Source organism: Orycteropus afer, unplaced genomic scaffold (genome assembly GCF_000298275.1).
Source record: "Orycteropus afer afer isolate SDZICR_OR568_19922 unplaced genomic scaffold, OryAfe1.0 scaffold00089, whole genome shotgun sequence".
Classification (NCBI taxonomy): domain Eukaryota; kingdom Metazoa; phylum Chordata; class Mammalia; order Tubulidentata; family Orycteropodidae; genus Orycteropus; species Orycteropus afer.
Window position 1 is genome coordinate 2717732 of NW_006921676.1, and position 14983 is coordinate 2732714.

The 14983-nt window shown below is 36.7% G+C and overlaps 1 protein-coding gene across 1 annotated transcript in view; it reads right to left on the minus strand.

Annotated features, from left to right (window-relative positions):
* Positions 1-13660, minus strand: part of SEPTIN10 (septin 10) — a 36002-nt gene extending 22342 nt beyond the window's left edge. Inside the window, exons 1-4 of the mRNA XM_007942372.1 lie at positions 13628-13660; positions 13409-13529; positions 12815-13010; positions 1656-1842 (exon numbers count right to left, since the gene is read on the minus strand). Of these exons, the coding sequence (XP_007940563.1) occupies positions 1656-1842; positions 12815-13010; positions 13409-13499 (474 nt within the window). The 5' untranslated portion in view covers positions 13500-13529; positions 13628-13660. The remainder of the gene's footprint in view (positions 1-1655; positions 1843-12814; positions 13011-13408; positions 13530-13627) is intronic.
* Between the last annotated feature and the right edge of the window lie 1323 nt (positions 13661-14983).

The window sequence follows — 14983 nt, forward strand, 5'->3', positions numbered from 1 at the left end:
CCACTTCCTTCAGTGCAGCTCAACCTCTTCCTTCAATACCATTGGTTCTTGAACATATGCCGCCTCTTGAAATGGATGAACATCGACCAATTGTTTTTGGTACAGTGACTCTACATATCTTCTTTTGATGTTTCCTACATCATTTAGTATTTTGCCCATAAAATCTTTCAATATTTCAACTTCAGGCTTGAATTTTTTCTTAAGTTCTTTCAGCTTGAGAAGTGCAAGTGTGTTCTTCCCTTTTGGTTTTCTAACTCCATGTCTTTGTACATTTCATTAAAATAATTGACTTTGTCTTCTCAAATTGCTCTTTGAAATCTTCTGTTCAGCTAATCTTTTATCTTTATCATTTCTTCATTTGCTTTAGCTACTCTCTGTTCAAGAGCAAGCTTCTGAGTCTCTTCTAACATCCATTTTGGCCTTTCCTTACTTTCCTGTCTTTTTAATAACCTTTTGCTTCCTTCATGGATGATATTCTTGATGTCATCCCACAATTCCTCTGGCTTTCAGTTATTGGTGGTTCAATGTGTTCAATCTGTTCTTTAGATGGTCTCTAAACTCAGGTGGAATATAATCAAGGTCATATTTTGGCTCTCGTGGACTTCTTTTAATTTTCTTCAGCTTCAGCTTGAACTTGCACATGAGCAATTGATGGTCTGTTCCACAGTCAGCTCCTGGCTTTGTTTTGGCTAAAGATATTGAGCTTTTTCATAGCCTTTGTCCACAGATGCAGTTGATCCAATTCCTGTGTATTCCATCTGGTGAAGTCCATGTATATAGCCACCGTTTATGTTGCTGAAAAAAGGTATCTGCAATGAATAAGTTGTTGGTCTCAGATAATTCTATCATTTGATCTCCAGTGTCATTTCTATCACCAAGGCCATATTTTCCAACTACTGGTGACTCTTCTTTTTTTTCAACTACTACTACTATTATCCAGTTAACATTACTACTATTTTTTCAACTACTACTACTATTATCCAGTTAACACTACTATTTTTTTCAACTACTATTACTATTATCCAGTTAATAATACTGTTCTTCAAATTTACCCCTCAACCACCAAAGCCAAACACAAGGAAACTGTATATTTTTACCAACTTCTGCAGTCTGAAATTGACCAAACATGCAATAAAGATGTACTGATTATCACCAGTGACTGGAATGTAAAGGTTGCAAACAAAAGTTGCAGCAGATTAACCCAATGCAAAATATTGTTTGATTTCTTGACTGCTGCTTCCATGGGCATTAATAATCTGCTTGCTTGACTAAGAATTTTTACTTTTTAATAATCTAAGTAGGAGTCCCTGCATGGTACAGTTAACACACTTGGCTGCTAACCAGAAAGTTGGAGGTTGGAGTCTACCCAGAGGTGCCTCAGAAGAAAGGCCTGGTGATCTACTTCTGATAAATCAAACATTGAGTACTCTACCAAGCACCATTCTAACCTGACACACATGAGGTCACCATGAGTCAAAATCAACTCAACAGCAACTGGTTTAATAATCTGAGAACTAAGCTAAGATTGAAACATCAAACATCATAAAATGCACACACAAAAAAAATTGCATGACATATATACATATTTTAAAGTCGCATTAATAATTCAAAATAAATACTAATGCATGATGAGTTGATTTCTCTTCCAAACCCACCTTACTGTCAAGGTTTTTCATGGTTAAAAGATCGAGTGTCTTCAGAGAGTGGCCAGTTGGTGCAATGAAGTAAAGGCACACATGAACTCGAGAATCATGGTAGTTAAAAAGACACCGTTTAATCTTCAATTCTTCTTGGAGATAGGCCTCAAACTGAGCATCTATGTAGTCGACTATTGGTTGATAGCTAAAAAAAATAATTCAAATATTTAATACAACATATTCATGCTACTTTAAGATATATGTCCAACTTTAGCACTAATAAACAGTTAATATCCGTGTTCAACAGATAACCTTAGTGATAAAACTACAGGTTCTACACATACAAAGATATTACTTCAAAACAATCAGAACAACCTGTGCTTTAAATCATTTCACAGAAACGGTACTGAGAATTGACACTGATTAATTCCCATGTTCATGTACACCCTAAATCCCTTTCTAACAAAGGTACCCACTTGCCAAACTGCTGCATGAGGTTTGGAGTCCAATTTGTATAATCAGATTAGTATACGGTACATTACTAAATTGAGTGAAAAAAGGTAATGTATTAATAATTTTAAAAGACACGTAAGTCAAATTCCATGCCTTCTTGCCTCTTAAGTCAGATCCATAAGGCATGAAAGGCTTAACACAATAAAGAGAAAAGGCATACATCAACTGAAAGTATCTAACCAATAATGCTGCCATGATTTTATTTTTGTTTAATTATAAGCAAAGGAAAGGTGCATCAAATCATGTGCTCTGTGTCATTTCTCCTCCCAGGAATACTTCCTTCCCTCTGGCTTTCTAACTTTATTCATCCTTCAAGTTCCAAATCAAATCACAGTGTATAAGCAGAGCTAATATTGTTTCTACACATTTCACTTCATTTTGATATGCTAAATTACCACCTATGCAATTTGTCTTTCTCTACTTATAACTATTCTTATTACTCAACTCTGGGTTTCCAAGTGAAAATAACAGCAAATCATTCTGATGTCAAATTCGACGAACACCTTTTGTAATTATTCTTGATCTCCAAAATGACGCAGCACTTCGTGCTTATAAGGCACTCAATATATGTGTGTAGAATTGAATTCTTATATAAAGTTGCCAGACCCTCTAGTCCTTGAGTGGCATCACCTCTTTTAAACTCATAGAATACCTTGGCTTCCTACCCAGATGGTAAGTAATTTGAGGACAGAGACAGTATCTTATCCTTTTTTCCCCAAAAAGAACTAGTATAATATAAACAATCCCTGAGTTACTAACAAGATCAGTTCCTAAATGTGGCTTTAACTTGAACGTGAAGTTAAGTCAGAACAGGTACATACAGTTTTTAGCCTTACTTTAGCGCAAGAAAAGGCTGAATGATTTTCAATGATTTATAAGCTGTACATGCAGCAAGTAAAAGTGACTGTAATGAAGAATTTATTGTAGGTAGGGTATGAATCATTTCAAAGTGAGAGTAAATTTACATAACATTAAAGGGCAAGTATGAGTTGTCCGGAAGTCAGATGTTCTTAACCCAGGGATTTACTATACCTTGAATAAGAACACAATTGTTTCAGAGTGACTACTATGAATATCAGTAAGTGATCCTTGGGAAACTGGTCTAAATGTGAGTCACGATGATTACCTCCCCAAAATGATAAAGTAGTAAAAGTTAACGTGTAATAACATATTTGAAATAAAAATGACAATGAAGGTTATTAACCAATTAAAATAGTAGTATGATTCACTTTTCCCAGAAAGTAAAGCAGAATCTAATAAGACATTTTAAAATGCTATTATCTGTTACAACCAAAACAGCCTGATACTGGTTCAACAATAGAAACATGGATCAGTGAAATAGAATTGAAAACTCAGAACAAAACTCAAATATCTATGGATAAGTGAATTTAAAAAAATAAAAATAAAACAAAGTTTTTATCATAACTTGAATGCCATTTTACAAAGCTGATTCATTTTACACTCAACCGTTCATACATGTTTCACAGCACCAATTACAATCCCCATACTGAAACAACTCTCATCCCACCTCTTCCCCGTAGTTATCCCTTCCACTGTGTCCTTAGCTATGCATTCCTGCCTGCCTTGCTTTCCTCCAATACAAATACTGCCCTTCTGATCTCCCATGATTCACTGTTCTCAGGAGTGTATCTCCCTCGTGTAGGTATTCAGCTCACAGGCCTGTCAATTGTTTGGCCAAGAGCTAATCCACGGGAATGAGTTCCACTGCAGGTCCACATTCCCAGAGGGTTTCACCAGTCTCTATCCGACTAGTAATTCTGATTATTTTTATGGTTTTGAATTTTGTTCCATATTTTTTCTCCTATTCTATACAGGATCTCTAATGTTGATCCTTTTCCAAGTGGTTGACATGGGTAGCCAGGTACTATCTAGTTCTTCTGGTCTCTGGGTCATGTAGAAAGAGGTTTCCACAGTCCCTTGGACTGTTTTCATACGTCTCTGATTTTCTTCACTCTTCTTTGCTCCAGATGAGAAGAGACCAACAGTAGCATCTTACATGGCCACTCTTAAGCTTTTAAGGCCCCAGTCTGTACTCATGAAAATAGTATGCAGAACAATGTTTTGGGACAACTGATTTTTGATAAGGGGTCAAAGTCAATGCAGTAGGTCAGAGACAGTCTCTCTAATAAATGGTGGCAAAACTGCTGAAATATCCACCTACAGAAAACTGAAACAGAACCCATACTTTGCATCAAACACAAAAACTAACTCAAAACAGATCAAAGACCTAAATGTTAAACCTCAAACCATAAAGTTCCTCAGAGAAAATTATGGGACTTAATATTTTATAAAAATAAGATAACATTAAAACAAATGCACAAATAGAAAAAGACAAAACAGATAATGCGAACTCATAAAAATTTAAAACTTCTGCTCATCAAAAGACATTATCAAAAAACTAAAAGGAGAGCCTATAAATTGGCAAAAAATCTTTGGAAATGGCATATCAGGTAAGGGCCTAATCTCTATAATTTATAGAAAACCTCAACAATTTAACAACAAAAAGACAAACAACCCAGTTAAAAAATGGGCAAAGGACATGAACAGAACTGTCACTGAAGAAGACATCCAAGCAGCTAACAAATACGTGAAAAGACACTCACGATCATTAGCCATTGTTAGGTGTTATAGAGTTGGTTCCAATTCATAGAGAACCTGTTTACAAAAGAGCAATAAATACTGCCCAGTCCTGTACCATCCTCACTTGAAGCCATCGTTGCAGCCACTGTGTCAATCCATCTAGTTGAGTTCTTCCCCTTTTTCACTGACCGTCCACTTTACAAATAAGGGCATTCTTCTCCAGGGACTGGTCCCTTCTGACAAAATGTCCAAAGTACAAGAGACGATGTCTGGCTAAGGAGCATTCTGGCTGTACTTCCTCCAAAATAGATTTGTTTATTCTTATAGCAGTCCATGGTACATTCAATATTCTTTGCTAACACCACAATTCAAATGCAGTCTTCTTTATTCATTGCCCAGGTCCCACATGCATATAAGGCTACTGAAAATATCATGGTTTGGGTCAGCTGCCCTGTCTTCTTGAGCCACCCTTTGAAATCTTCTGTTCAGTTCTTTTACTTCATCATTTCTTCCACTTGCTTTAGGTACTCTCCATTCAAGATGAAGCTTCACAGTCTCTTCTGATATCCATTTCTGCCTTTTCTTTCTTTCCTGTATTTTTAATGACTTTCTGCTTTCTTCATGCATGATGTCTTTGATGTCATCCCACCACTCGTCTGGCCTTTGGTCCTTGGTGTTCAATGTGTCAAATCCATTCTTCAGATGGTCTCTAAATTCAGGTGAGATATACTCAAGGTCTTCTTTTGGTTCTTGTGAACTTGTTTTAATTTTCTTCAGCTTCAACTTAAGCTTGCATTTCGGCAGCTGATGATCTACTCTGCAGTTGGCCCCTGTCCTTATTCTGACTGATGATACTGAATTTCTCCATTGTCTGTTTCCACACTTGTAGTCTATTTTTGTGTATTCCATCTGGTGAGGTCCACATGTATAGTCACCATTTATGTTGTTGAAAAAAGGTATTTGCAATGAATAAGGTGTTGGGCTTGCAAAATTCTATCACATTATCTGCAGCATCATTTCTATCACCAAGGCTATATCTACTAACTACCAATACTTGTTTGTTTCCAACTTTCATATTCCAATCACCAGTAATTATCAATACATCTTTTTTTTCTTCTTTTAATTTGTATTGTGATTTGGGGGAAAATTTATAGAGCAATTTCACTTTTCATACAGCAGTGTACATACACTATCTCATGACATTGACTAATTTCCCACAATGCAACAGCTCCCCCTCACTTCCTCCCCATAGTTACCTCTTCCCCGTGTCCTTCCCTCCAATGCACTCCTGCTCCCCGAGCTGTCTCCCTGTGCATACACAGCCCTTCTATTCTCCCATGATTGAGATCTCCAAGGAAGGGTATCTATATAAATGTTCAGCTGATATGAGCTGGAAGCCACAGGAGTGGGTTCAATTCCAGACCTGAGGGGCAGCTAGGGGCCATAGCCTCAGTAGTTCCATCAGGCTCTACCAGACCAACAAATCTGGTTTTTTTTTTTTCTTTTTCATGATTTTGAGTTTTGTTCCACATTGTTCTCCCACTCTACCCAGGATCTCCTACGTAGATCCCCCTCTGAGTGGTTGACAGTGGTAGCCAGGCACCATCTAGTTTTTCTGGTCTCACAGTCATAATTATCAATATATCTTGATTGCATGTTTGGTCAATTCCAGACTGTAGAAGTTGGTAAAAAAAAGTCTTCAATTCATCTTTGGCTTTGGTTCTTGATGCATAAATTTGAATAAGTAATATCAACTGGTCTTCCTTGTAGGCAAGCATTGTACTTCAGGATACATTTTGAAATGTTCTTTATAACAATGAATGTGATACCATTCCTCTTTAATTTGTCATTCTTGGCACAGTAAATGATATGATTGTCCAATTCTAAATGGCCTATACCAGTCCATTTCATCTGACTAATGCCTAAGATACTGATCTTCATGTGTTGCCTAAAAGAGATGCAAATCAAAACTATAATGAGATACCATCTTACTTCTACTAAAATGTCACTGATTTAAAAAAAACAGGGAGGAGCAGAGGAGGTGAAAGTACTCTTTGAACTGTCAACCTTCTGGTTAGCAAACAAATGCCTTAGGCACTATGCCACCAGAGCTCCCCTTTAGAACATAGAGATCTGTTACTTTTGGTGATGGGGAAACTGGCACTGAGTGCAGAAGTAAGCACAGCACATAGTAAAGATAAGTGTTTGAGTAAAAATAGAAGGGTACAGACACAATGAAAGAAAATGCCAACAAACTGTGATAAAAGTAACTAATGTCAATGAATAACCTGTGTGGAAATTGTTAAAAAAAGAAAGAAAAAGAATTGGTAGATATAAAAGTTTGCAACAACAAATAACAGCTAAAAATATGTATATGGTTACATAGATAAATATGTATGCATATATATGTACAGGAAGGTATATATGAACATGCATGTGTGCATATATAGATTTATCGGTAGATACATACATGATTATGTTGCATCTATATTCAAATATAAAAGAAAGCACACAGAGAGCATAGTTATAGATAGTTCTTAGACATAAAAATACCTCACAGGATTGGTTTACTGGGTTTGAGGGCTTAGGACCATACTCTTGTAGGACAACTCAGTCAACTGGTACAATATAGTCCATCCACAAAGACAGTGCTCTACATCATAGTTTGGTGAGTAGTGTCTAAGGTTTTAAAAGCTTATGAATGACCATCTACGATACAACTATTGGTCTATACTCATCTGGAGCAAAAGAGAAAGAAGGAAACCAAAGACTCAAAGAAGAAACTAGTCTACAGAACTAACAGTCTACATACGCACAGCCTCACCAACCTTGCTTGAGACCAGAAGAACTAGATGGTGCCTAGCTACCACTATTGACCATTCCAACCAAAGACTCAAGAAATGGTCACAGACAGAATGGGATAAAAATGTAGAATAAAATGCAAATTCTTTTTCTTTAAAAAAAAAAAAAGGCCAGACTTACTGTAGACGAGGGAGCTCTGGTAGCATAGTACCTAAGGCACTTGATTGCTAATCAGAAGGCTGGTGGTTCAAACCCACCAGCCACTCCTCAGAAGGAAGATGGGGCAATCTACTTCCATAGTGATACTGCTTTGGAAACCCAAGGAGGGGTCACTATGAGTCAGGTCCGACTCGACGGCACATAACAACAACTACTGCAGATGAAACCTCATGATTATTGCCCTGGGATATCTTTTCAACTTGAAATTCAAATCACTCCAGAGGTAACATTTCAACCAAATGATAGATTTGGCCCATAAAAAAATACATATCACCTGTGAGTACTATGCTCCTCTACATAATCACCTCACTGAAATCAAATGGTAAACATTTACCCTAGACCAAAGATGAGAAGGTAAGGGAAGGCAGTGAAGCTAGACTAATGGAAAAGAACCATGAGAATGACAACAATGAGAATGCTTATATATCGTAAAAAATGTACCCAATGTTACTGAACAATATGTACAGAAATTGTTAAATGAGAAGCTAATTTGCTGTGTAAACTTTCACCAAAACTACAATAAAATATTTAAAAAATAGTATGCAAAAAAAAGTATTAGTCACTCAGACTTAATTAAGATATTAAATATAAAGAAATCATTTAAAAAGGAAAAGCCATAAATATTCCTCTATCAGGATGGATTCTTGATTTCATGCTTTTCAAAAAAAAAAAAGCCATAAATATTTTCTGCCAAATAAATAATATACAGTAGGAATTCTTCCATATGAATTTGCCCAAGTTTTCCATTTCCAGTAACTAAGAGACTTTCCCTTCCAATAAAAACAAAGACATTAGCTTAAAATATAAAAATCACCTTCTTAAAATCATCAAAGACCTCCAAAGGTGTTAAGAAATTGATCAGGACAAAATTGGAGAAGTAGAAACTGAGAAACATAAGCAATAGAATATGGCAGGGGTCAGTAAACTAACCACAGGCCAAATCCAATTTACTACCTATTTTTGTAAATGTAAATAAAGTTTTATTGCTACACAGCCACATATTCATTTATGTATTGTATGTGGCTGCTTTTGTGTTACAATGGTAAAGTTCAGTAGTTGGAACAGATACTATACGTACAACAAAACTTAAATACTATCTGCCCCTTTACAGAAAAAGTGTGCCAACCCCTGCATTAAACCATTAATGCCGTTTTCATCCTAAAGGCATTTGACAATGCAGTTCTTGGGGTTTGCTTTTGAGGGACACACAAATAAAGATGAAGAAATCAAAGCTGAATGTCCACACAAGGTGGGAAATCTAATGAGACCCTCCCCCTGCTGATATCCTGAAAGTCTATAGCTTCAGGGTAAGGGCACACCAGAAGTAAACCTATTGGCTTGATATATATTCAGGCCTGCTGCCTTGCCAAAGTTGGTGTGAAATAAAAATATTCAGCAAGGCAGCAGGCCCTTTGACTTCAGAGGCAATTGATGGGAGCTTGAAGTTCAGCCTAGCAGCACTAGCACATGTGCAGTGCCAACCTGAAAGGATGGGACCACTGATGTATATGTAGTTGGATGTTACCCGAACAGATGTTACATGGTTCCTGGCTTTACAGTGTTCACTTAACATCTAAATTACAAAATGTCCTATTTCACAGACCATTATCGTGTGTGTTAAGTGACATATGACTATAATGAAAAGATCTATATTTAACCAATGTTTCAGAAAGAAAGGAGACAGAAAAAGGGGCAGAGGCAATATTTAAAGAGATAATGTCTGAGATTTTTTAAAGAACTGCTAAGAATACTGTATTCAGATTCAAGAAGCCAAACAAATCACCAGCAAGATAAATTAAAAGTAAATAAAAATCAATACGTATCACCAGAAAAAAACAAAAACAAAGATGTCAACAGAACTGGAGAAAAAAAAAAGGAGAGTACCTTTAAGGGAGAGAAGATTGACCGCTACCTCAAAGCAACAATAGAAGACAGGAGAGAATGGAATGGCATCTCCAGTGGGAAGAAAAAACTTACTGCCAACCAGAATTTTATGTCAAACTAAAATTTTAAGTATGAGAGCAAAATACAGAGATTTTGGTTTAACAGAGTAATAAACAAACACTATCCGTGTAAAAAATTAATTATGTTTTATATGGTTAAAAAAACAAAATACATTGTAACAATAAGTCAGGAAGGAGTGATCAATGGAGTTTAACTGTTCTAAGCTCACTTTTATTGACAATTCATATACTGGGAAGAAGTACAAATATAATTAATCTTAAATTTGATTAAGTTAAATAATTTGTTATAATTTCTAGGGTAACAACTGCAAGAATAGAAAATAAGCAAGAAAGGAAAAAGAAATATGAAACTGGCAGAAAACACAAATAAAATGGTTAATTTAAACCTAAATATATCTAAGCACATTAAATATAAAGAGACTAAACATTCAATCAAAAGATAAGCACTGTCAGACTGGATTTCTAAAAAGAAAATAATATTCTTTTAATAAAACATAGGGTACAGAAATGCTGAAAGAGAGAGAGAAAAAAGAATACATATAAAGCTGATGTACCTATACTAACACCAGACAACAGAGGCTTGAACACAAGCAGCGTTACAAGGCAAAAAATTATATTTGTCACTATATAAAAATAAAATGTCACTTCTTCAGTATAAGATAAAAATGGAGATTAGAAATTGAATGAAAATGAATATATTATATATAACCAACCTGTAGGGTGTAACTAAGGAGCTCTGGTAGAGCTCCGGTTAAAGCTTTGGGCTGCTAAACAAAAGGTCAGCAGTTTGAACCCACTAGGAGCTCTGTGGGAGAAAGATCAGGCAATCTATATATCCTAAATAAGTGAGAGCCATGACAAGAACAGACATATGCACACCCATATTCATCACAGCACTATATACAATAGCCAAAAGATGGAAACAACCTAGGTGTCCATCAACTGAGGAATGGATATCCAAACTACAGTACATACACACAACGGAATACTATGCAACCCTAAAGAATAATGTAGACTCTGCAAAACACCGCATAATATGGATGAACTTGGAGGACATTATGCTGAGTGAAATAAGTCAATCACAAAAGGACAAATATTGTATCTGTCTGTTATTGTAAAAGTCAAGGAAATGTTTATCTATGGAAGGAAATTTTCTTTGTTGGTTACCAAGGCTGGGAGGGGAGGGGAGGGAACACTGTTAGATAGATAGAGATAAGTATTGATTTGGGTGAAGAGAAGGGCAATGTACCAAATGTGAGTGATCATCAGGGTGGCACTGAGGAAGAGAAAGACATAGAGAGGTACATGGGAGGTACAGACAACAAAGATGAATCCTTTTGCACATACAGTCCTGCGTTGTCAGTGAAGGCAAACATGGGTATACGGGTGGATAGATGGGGGGACAGGCTGAACTAGTAGGTATGTCTATGAAGCAGGGAGTGTACCTAAGAACATGTATAGGGTTGGCAGACAATGGTTTATGTGTATGATCTGATTTCCCAGGTGTATAGTAGAGTTAACAAGGGATAAGGTTGTAGTCACCCACCAGCCACTCCTCAGAAGGAAGATGGGGCAATCTACTTCCATAGTGATACTGCCTTGGAAACCCAAGGAGGGGTCGCTATGAGTCACATCCGACTCGATGGCACACAACAACAACAACAACAACAACAAAAGTTGTAGTCACTGCCTGGTCACAGCCAGCTACCCAGAGGGAGCCAGTAGTTCAACCTGTGGGCTCGGGACCATAGTCGCAGGGGACATCAAGCTGAATTGGTATAACATACTACACAAAACATTGTTCTACCTCCTATTTTGGTGAGTAGCGACTGGGATCTTTAAAGCTAGCAAGCTGCCATCTAGATGTAGCAATGGGTTTGTCCTTGTCCAGAGCAAAGAAGAATGAAGAAAACCAAAAATTCATGGAAACAATCAGTCCTAGTGACTGGTACACCATCCAATCTGCAGCCTGTATGACTATGAGACTAGAAGAACTAGATGGTGCCCAACTACCACTGTCAACCACTTGGAAGGGGATCTATGTATGAGATCCTGGATAGAGAGGGATAACAATGTGGAACAAAACTCAAAATCATTTGGAGAAAAAAAAGGGGGGGAGGACCAGGTTTGCTGGTCCAATAGAGCCTGGTGGAACCACTGAGACTATGGCCCCTAGCTGCCCTTCAGGTCTGGAATTGAACCAACACCTGTGGCTACTAGCCAAACAAAAGACAGGCATATGAGTTGAACATTTACCTGAGGTAGATACACTCCTTGGAGAGAACAATCACGGGAGAAAAAAGGGCTGCTTATGCATAGGGAGACAGCTCAGGGGGCAGGAGTGCATGGAGGGATGGACACAAGGAAGAGGTAATTATCTGGAGGAAGTGGGAGGGGAGATGTTGCATTGTGGTAAATTGTGGTCACTGTCATAAGACAAAGTGTATGTGAACTGCTGTTTGGAAAGTGAATTTGCTCTGTAAATTTCCACCTAAATCACAATAAAAAAAAAAGAATCTAGAAAAATTATTTCTAAAAATGTATACATTTTGATAAGGAAAAAACAAAAGTTATTTCTTTGCTCCAATCTATTTCCCCTTTTCAAAGCTTACTTTTGATAGAAAATCTATACTCAATCTTTTTAAAACCATAGAAGAATTAATGACATAAGATAAAATATAAATAAAAATTTCATTATCAAACCTTACCTGCAATGCTTAATAACGTTAACTGGCTAGAATTTCGTGGGGGAAAAAAAAAAAAGATGCAAGAACCATATATTTGGTCACTTGGTCACTATATATGTTTACCTTTATTTATCTTTTTACTTTACTCAACAAGATAATGTTTGGCATGAAAATTAGTGCAAATCACTTAATATACATTGACACTGGAATGAAAAAATATCAACTTTCTAATAAGAACTAGACATTTTTATTACTTAATTATTAAAAAGTAAAGTCTGGGAGGAAAAGTATAGATTACCACAGTAGAATATCAAATCACAGCCCATGGAAAAAGTAAATATATTTCTTGATATAATAAAAAAAAGTTTTATTTAAAAAAGAAAATACCAACCTCTCTTCTTTGTTTATTTGGTCACCAAATCCCACTGTGCTCACAATGGTCAACTTCAATCGAACGTTATTTTCCTCAAGTTCGTATGTACGAGCCTCAAGATTAACATGAGAGTAAAAATGTGAGAATTCACGGTCTTCGAAATTGGTATTGAACAACGTGTTCATTAGCGTTGATTTTCCAATTCCCGTTTCCCCTGAAATAAACAAAGATATATCTTCACAGGTGCATTTTATGACTGAGAAGTATTGGAAGTCTAGACTCCTACAGTCATTTCAAGGATCTCAAATATTTCAAAAGCTAGGTTGTCTATGAAAGCATAGATGCTAAAGGTAGTCCACTGAGTGACTAATAAGGCACAAAAATGAGTATGCACGCTCAGTTACTCAGAGCTCTGAAGAAAGCACTGAAATATTTAAAACAAACAAAAAACTTTAAAGCAGTGTAGCCAAGAAAGCCAAAACTGGTAGAATTTAAATAACTGAAAAAAACATGACCTGGGTCATGATGTCAGTGTGATAACATGAGCATCATACTGCTTATGATGAGTGTGAAGTAAACACAAGAAATACAAAGGAAGAGTTCAGCACTTACCCACACAGAGAATATTAAAACAGAAGCCTTGCTGGATGGATTTATTGACCAGCTGATCAGGCAAACTCTCAACACCAACATGGTCAGACATAGTTACGCAATGAATATTTTCTTTTTTTCGCTGAAGGAAAACAAAAATAACAGCAACAGCAATAAACATTGATTAAAGTAGGAAATAGTGTCACATTTGAAAGGATGAATATAATTTATCAAAAAAACTAAGATTTTCCAATCATTTTCTTCACTCGAGATACAAGTAAATTTGTGATAGTTCTGTATCCAGACACTCAAAACATGTATTTCTTATTTCCAAGACAGTAGCACTACTTATGGCATCAAAACATTTGATTTCTGAACAACAAAAAAATCTCCAGGTAAGGTATGGCATACTCCAAAATGTAACACATGTTTATGATAAATTCTTAATAACTTGAAAAATTTTTACATTAAAATGTCAAGTGACAAAAAGACAATACAAACAAAATTATATACACAGTTCTAACTACCATAATAGCTGAGTAATTTATATCAATGTAACATTCCTAACTAACAGTTATAAGCAACTCTTTCAGTCACTGAAGTGCAACCAAAGACAGATAGGCTGGAGGGAACAAGGTTTGTGAAAGAAGGAAACCATATTAGGTGAGATGCACATTTATCTAGCTTCTCCTCTAAGGGTACTTCTCTGTCACTGCAGCACAAAAAAATTAAGCTCAAAAAGAAAATGGTACTCTGGGTTGAGAAGTCAGTTAGAGATTGGGGCAGGCAGATCAGTTAGAAATGATAGGAAATATTCCAGAAAGGAAGGAATCCAAAATCTACAAACACAGTCCCCTCAAATATTTAACTGACTGAACTGCACATGTATAGAGGGAATACAAATAGCCCGAAGGAGGGTAATGGAAAGTGGAAGAAGCCAACCAGGGCTTTCAAGAGTGCCATTTTGGGGTGACAGAGTTTGAATTTTAAGTTCTGGAAGTTAAAGGGGCTTGGTAAAAACCACAGAGTTGCACTGAAAACCTGTATGAGCCATTATTTAAGGAGAAAAGATAATACCCTAGGAATCAGGAATGCTCGCTAGTGTTGAAAGCACAATTAAAATAGATAGACCTGAAAGGGAGATCCGGCAAGATGGTGGACTAGGCAGAAAGACTACACAGACCCTCTTCAACAAAGAAAAGGGAAACCATTTAACACAGACAAAGAAGATAATCTTGGACCCCTGACCTTGAAGAGAAGGATATACAAGTGGACTAAACCCCAACTAGCAAAACAATTTGCGTGAAAATACCAAAAAAGGAGACAGGCAGAGCTGCAGTCTGGCAGTGAACCTGAGCCATCCTGATGGCACAGACAGCTTGGAAATTCCCGAGTGGTGGTAGGACCTAAGAAATAACCTAAAAATCACCCTGCTAGCCAGGGACTTCACAGAGGACTGTGCACGGTGGCTGGGGAACAAACGGAGAAGGTGAAGAGAAAGGTGGGCTGAGCTGTGGACTATCGCCTGTCCGGAGGGAGCCACCATTTTGAAGGTTAAAAAAGTGGCTTGACTATTTTGGATATTTAAAGAGACAG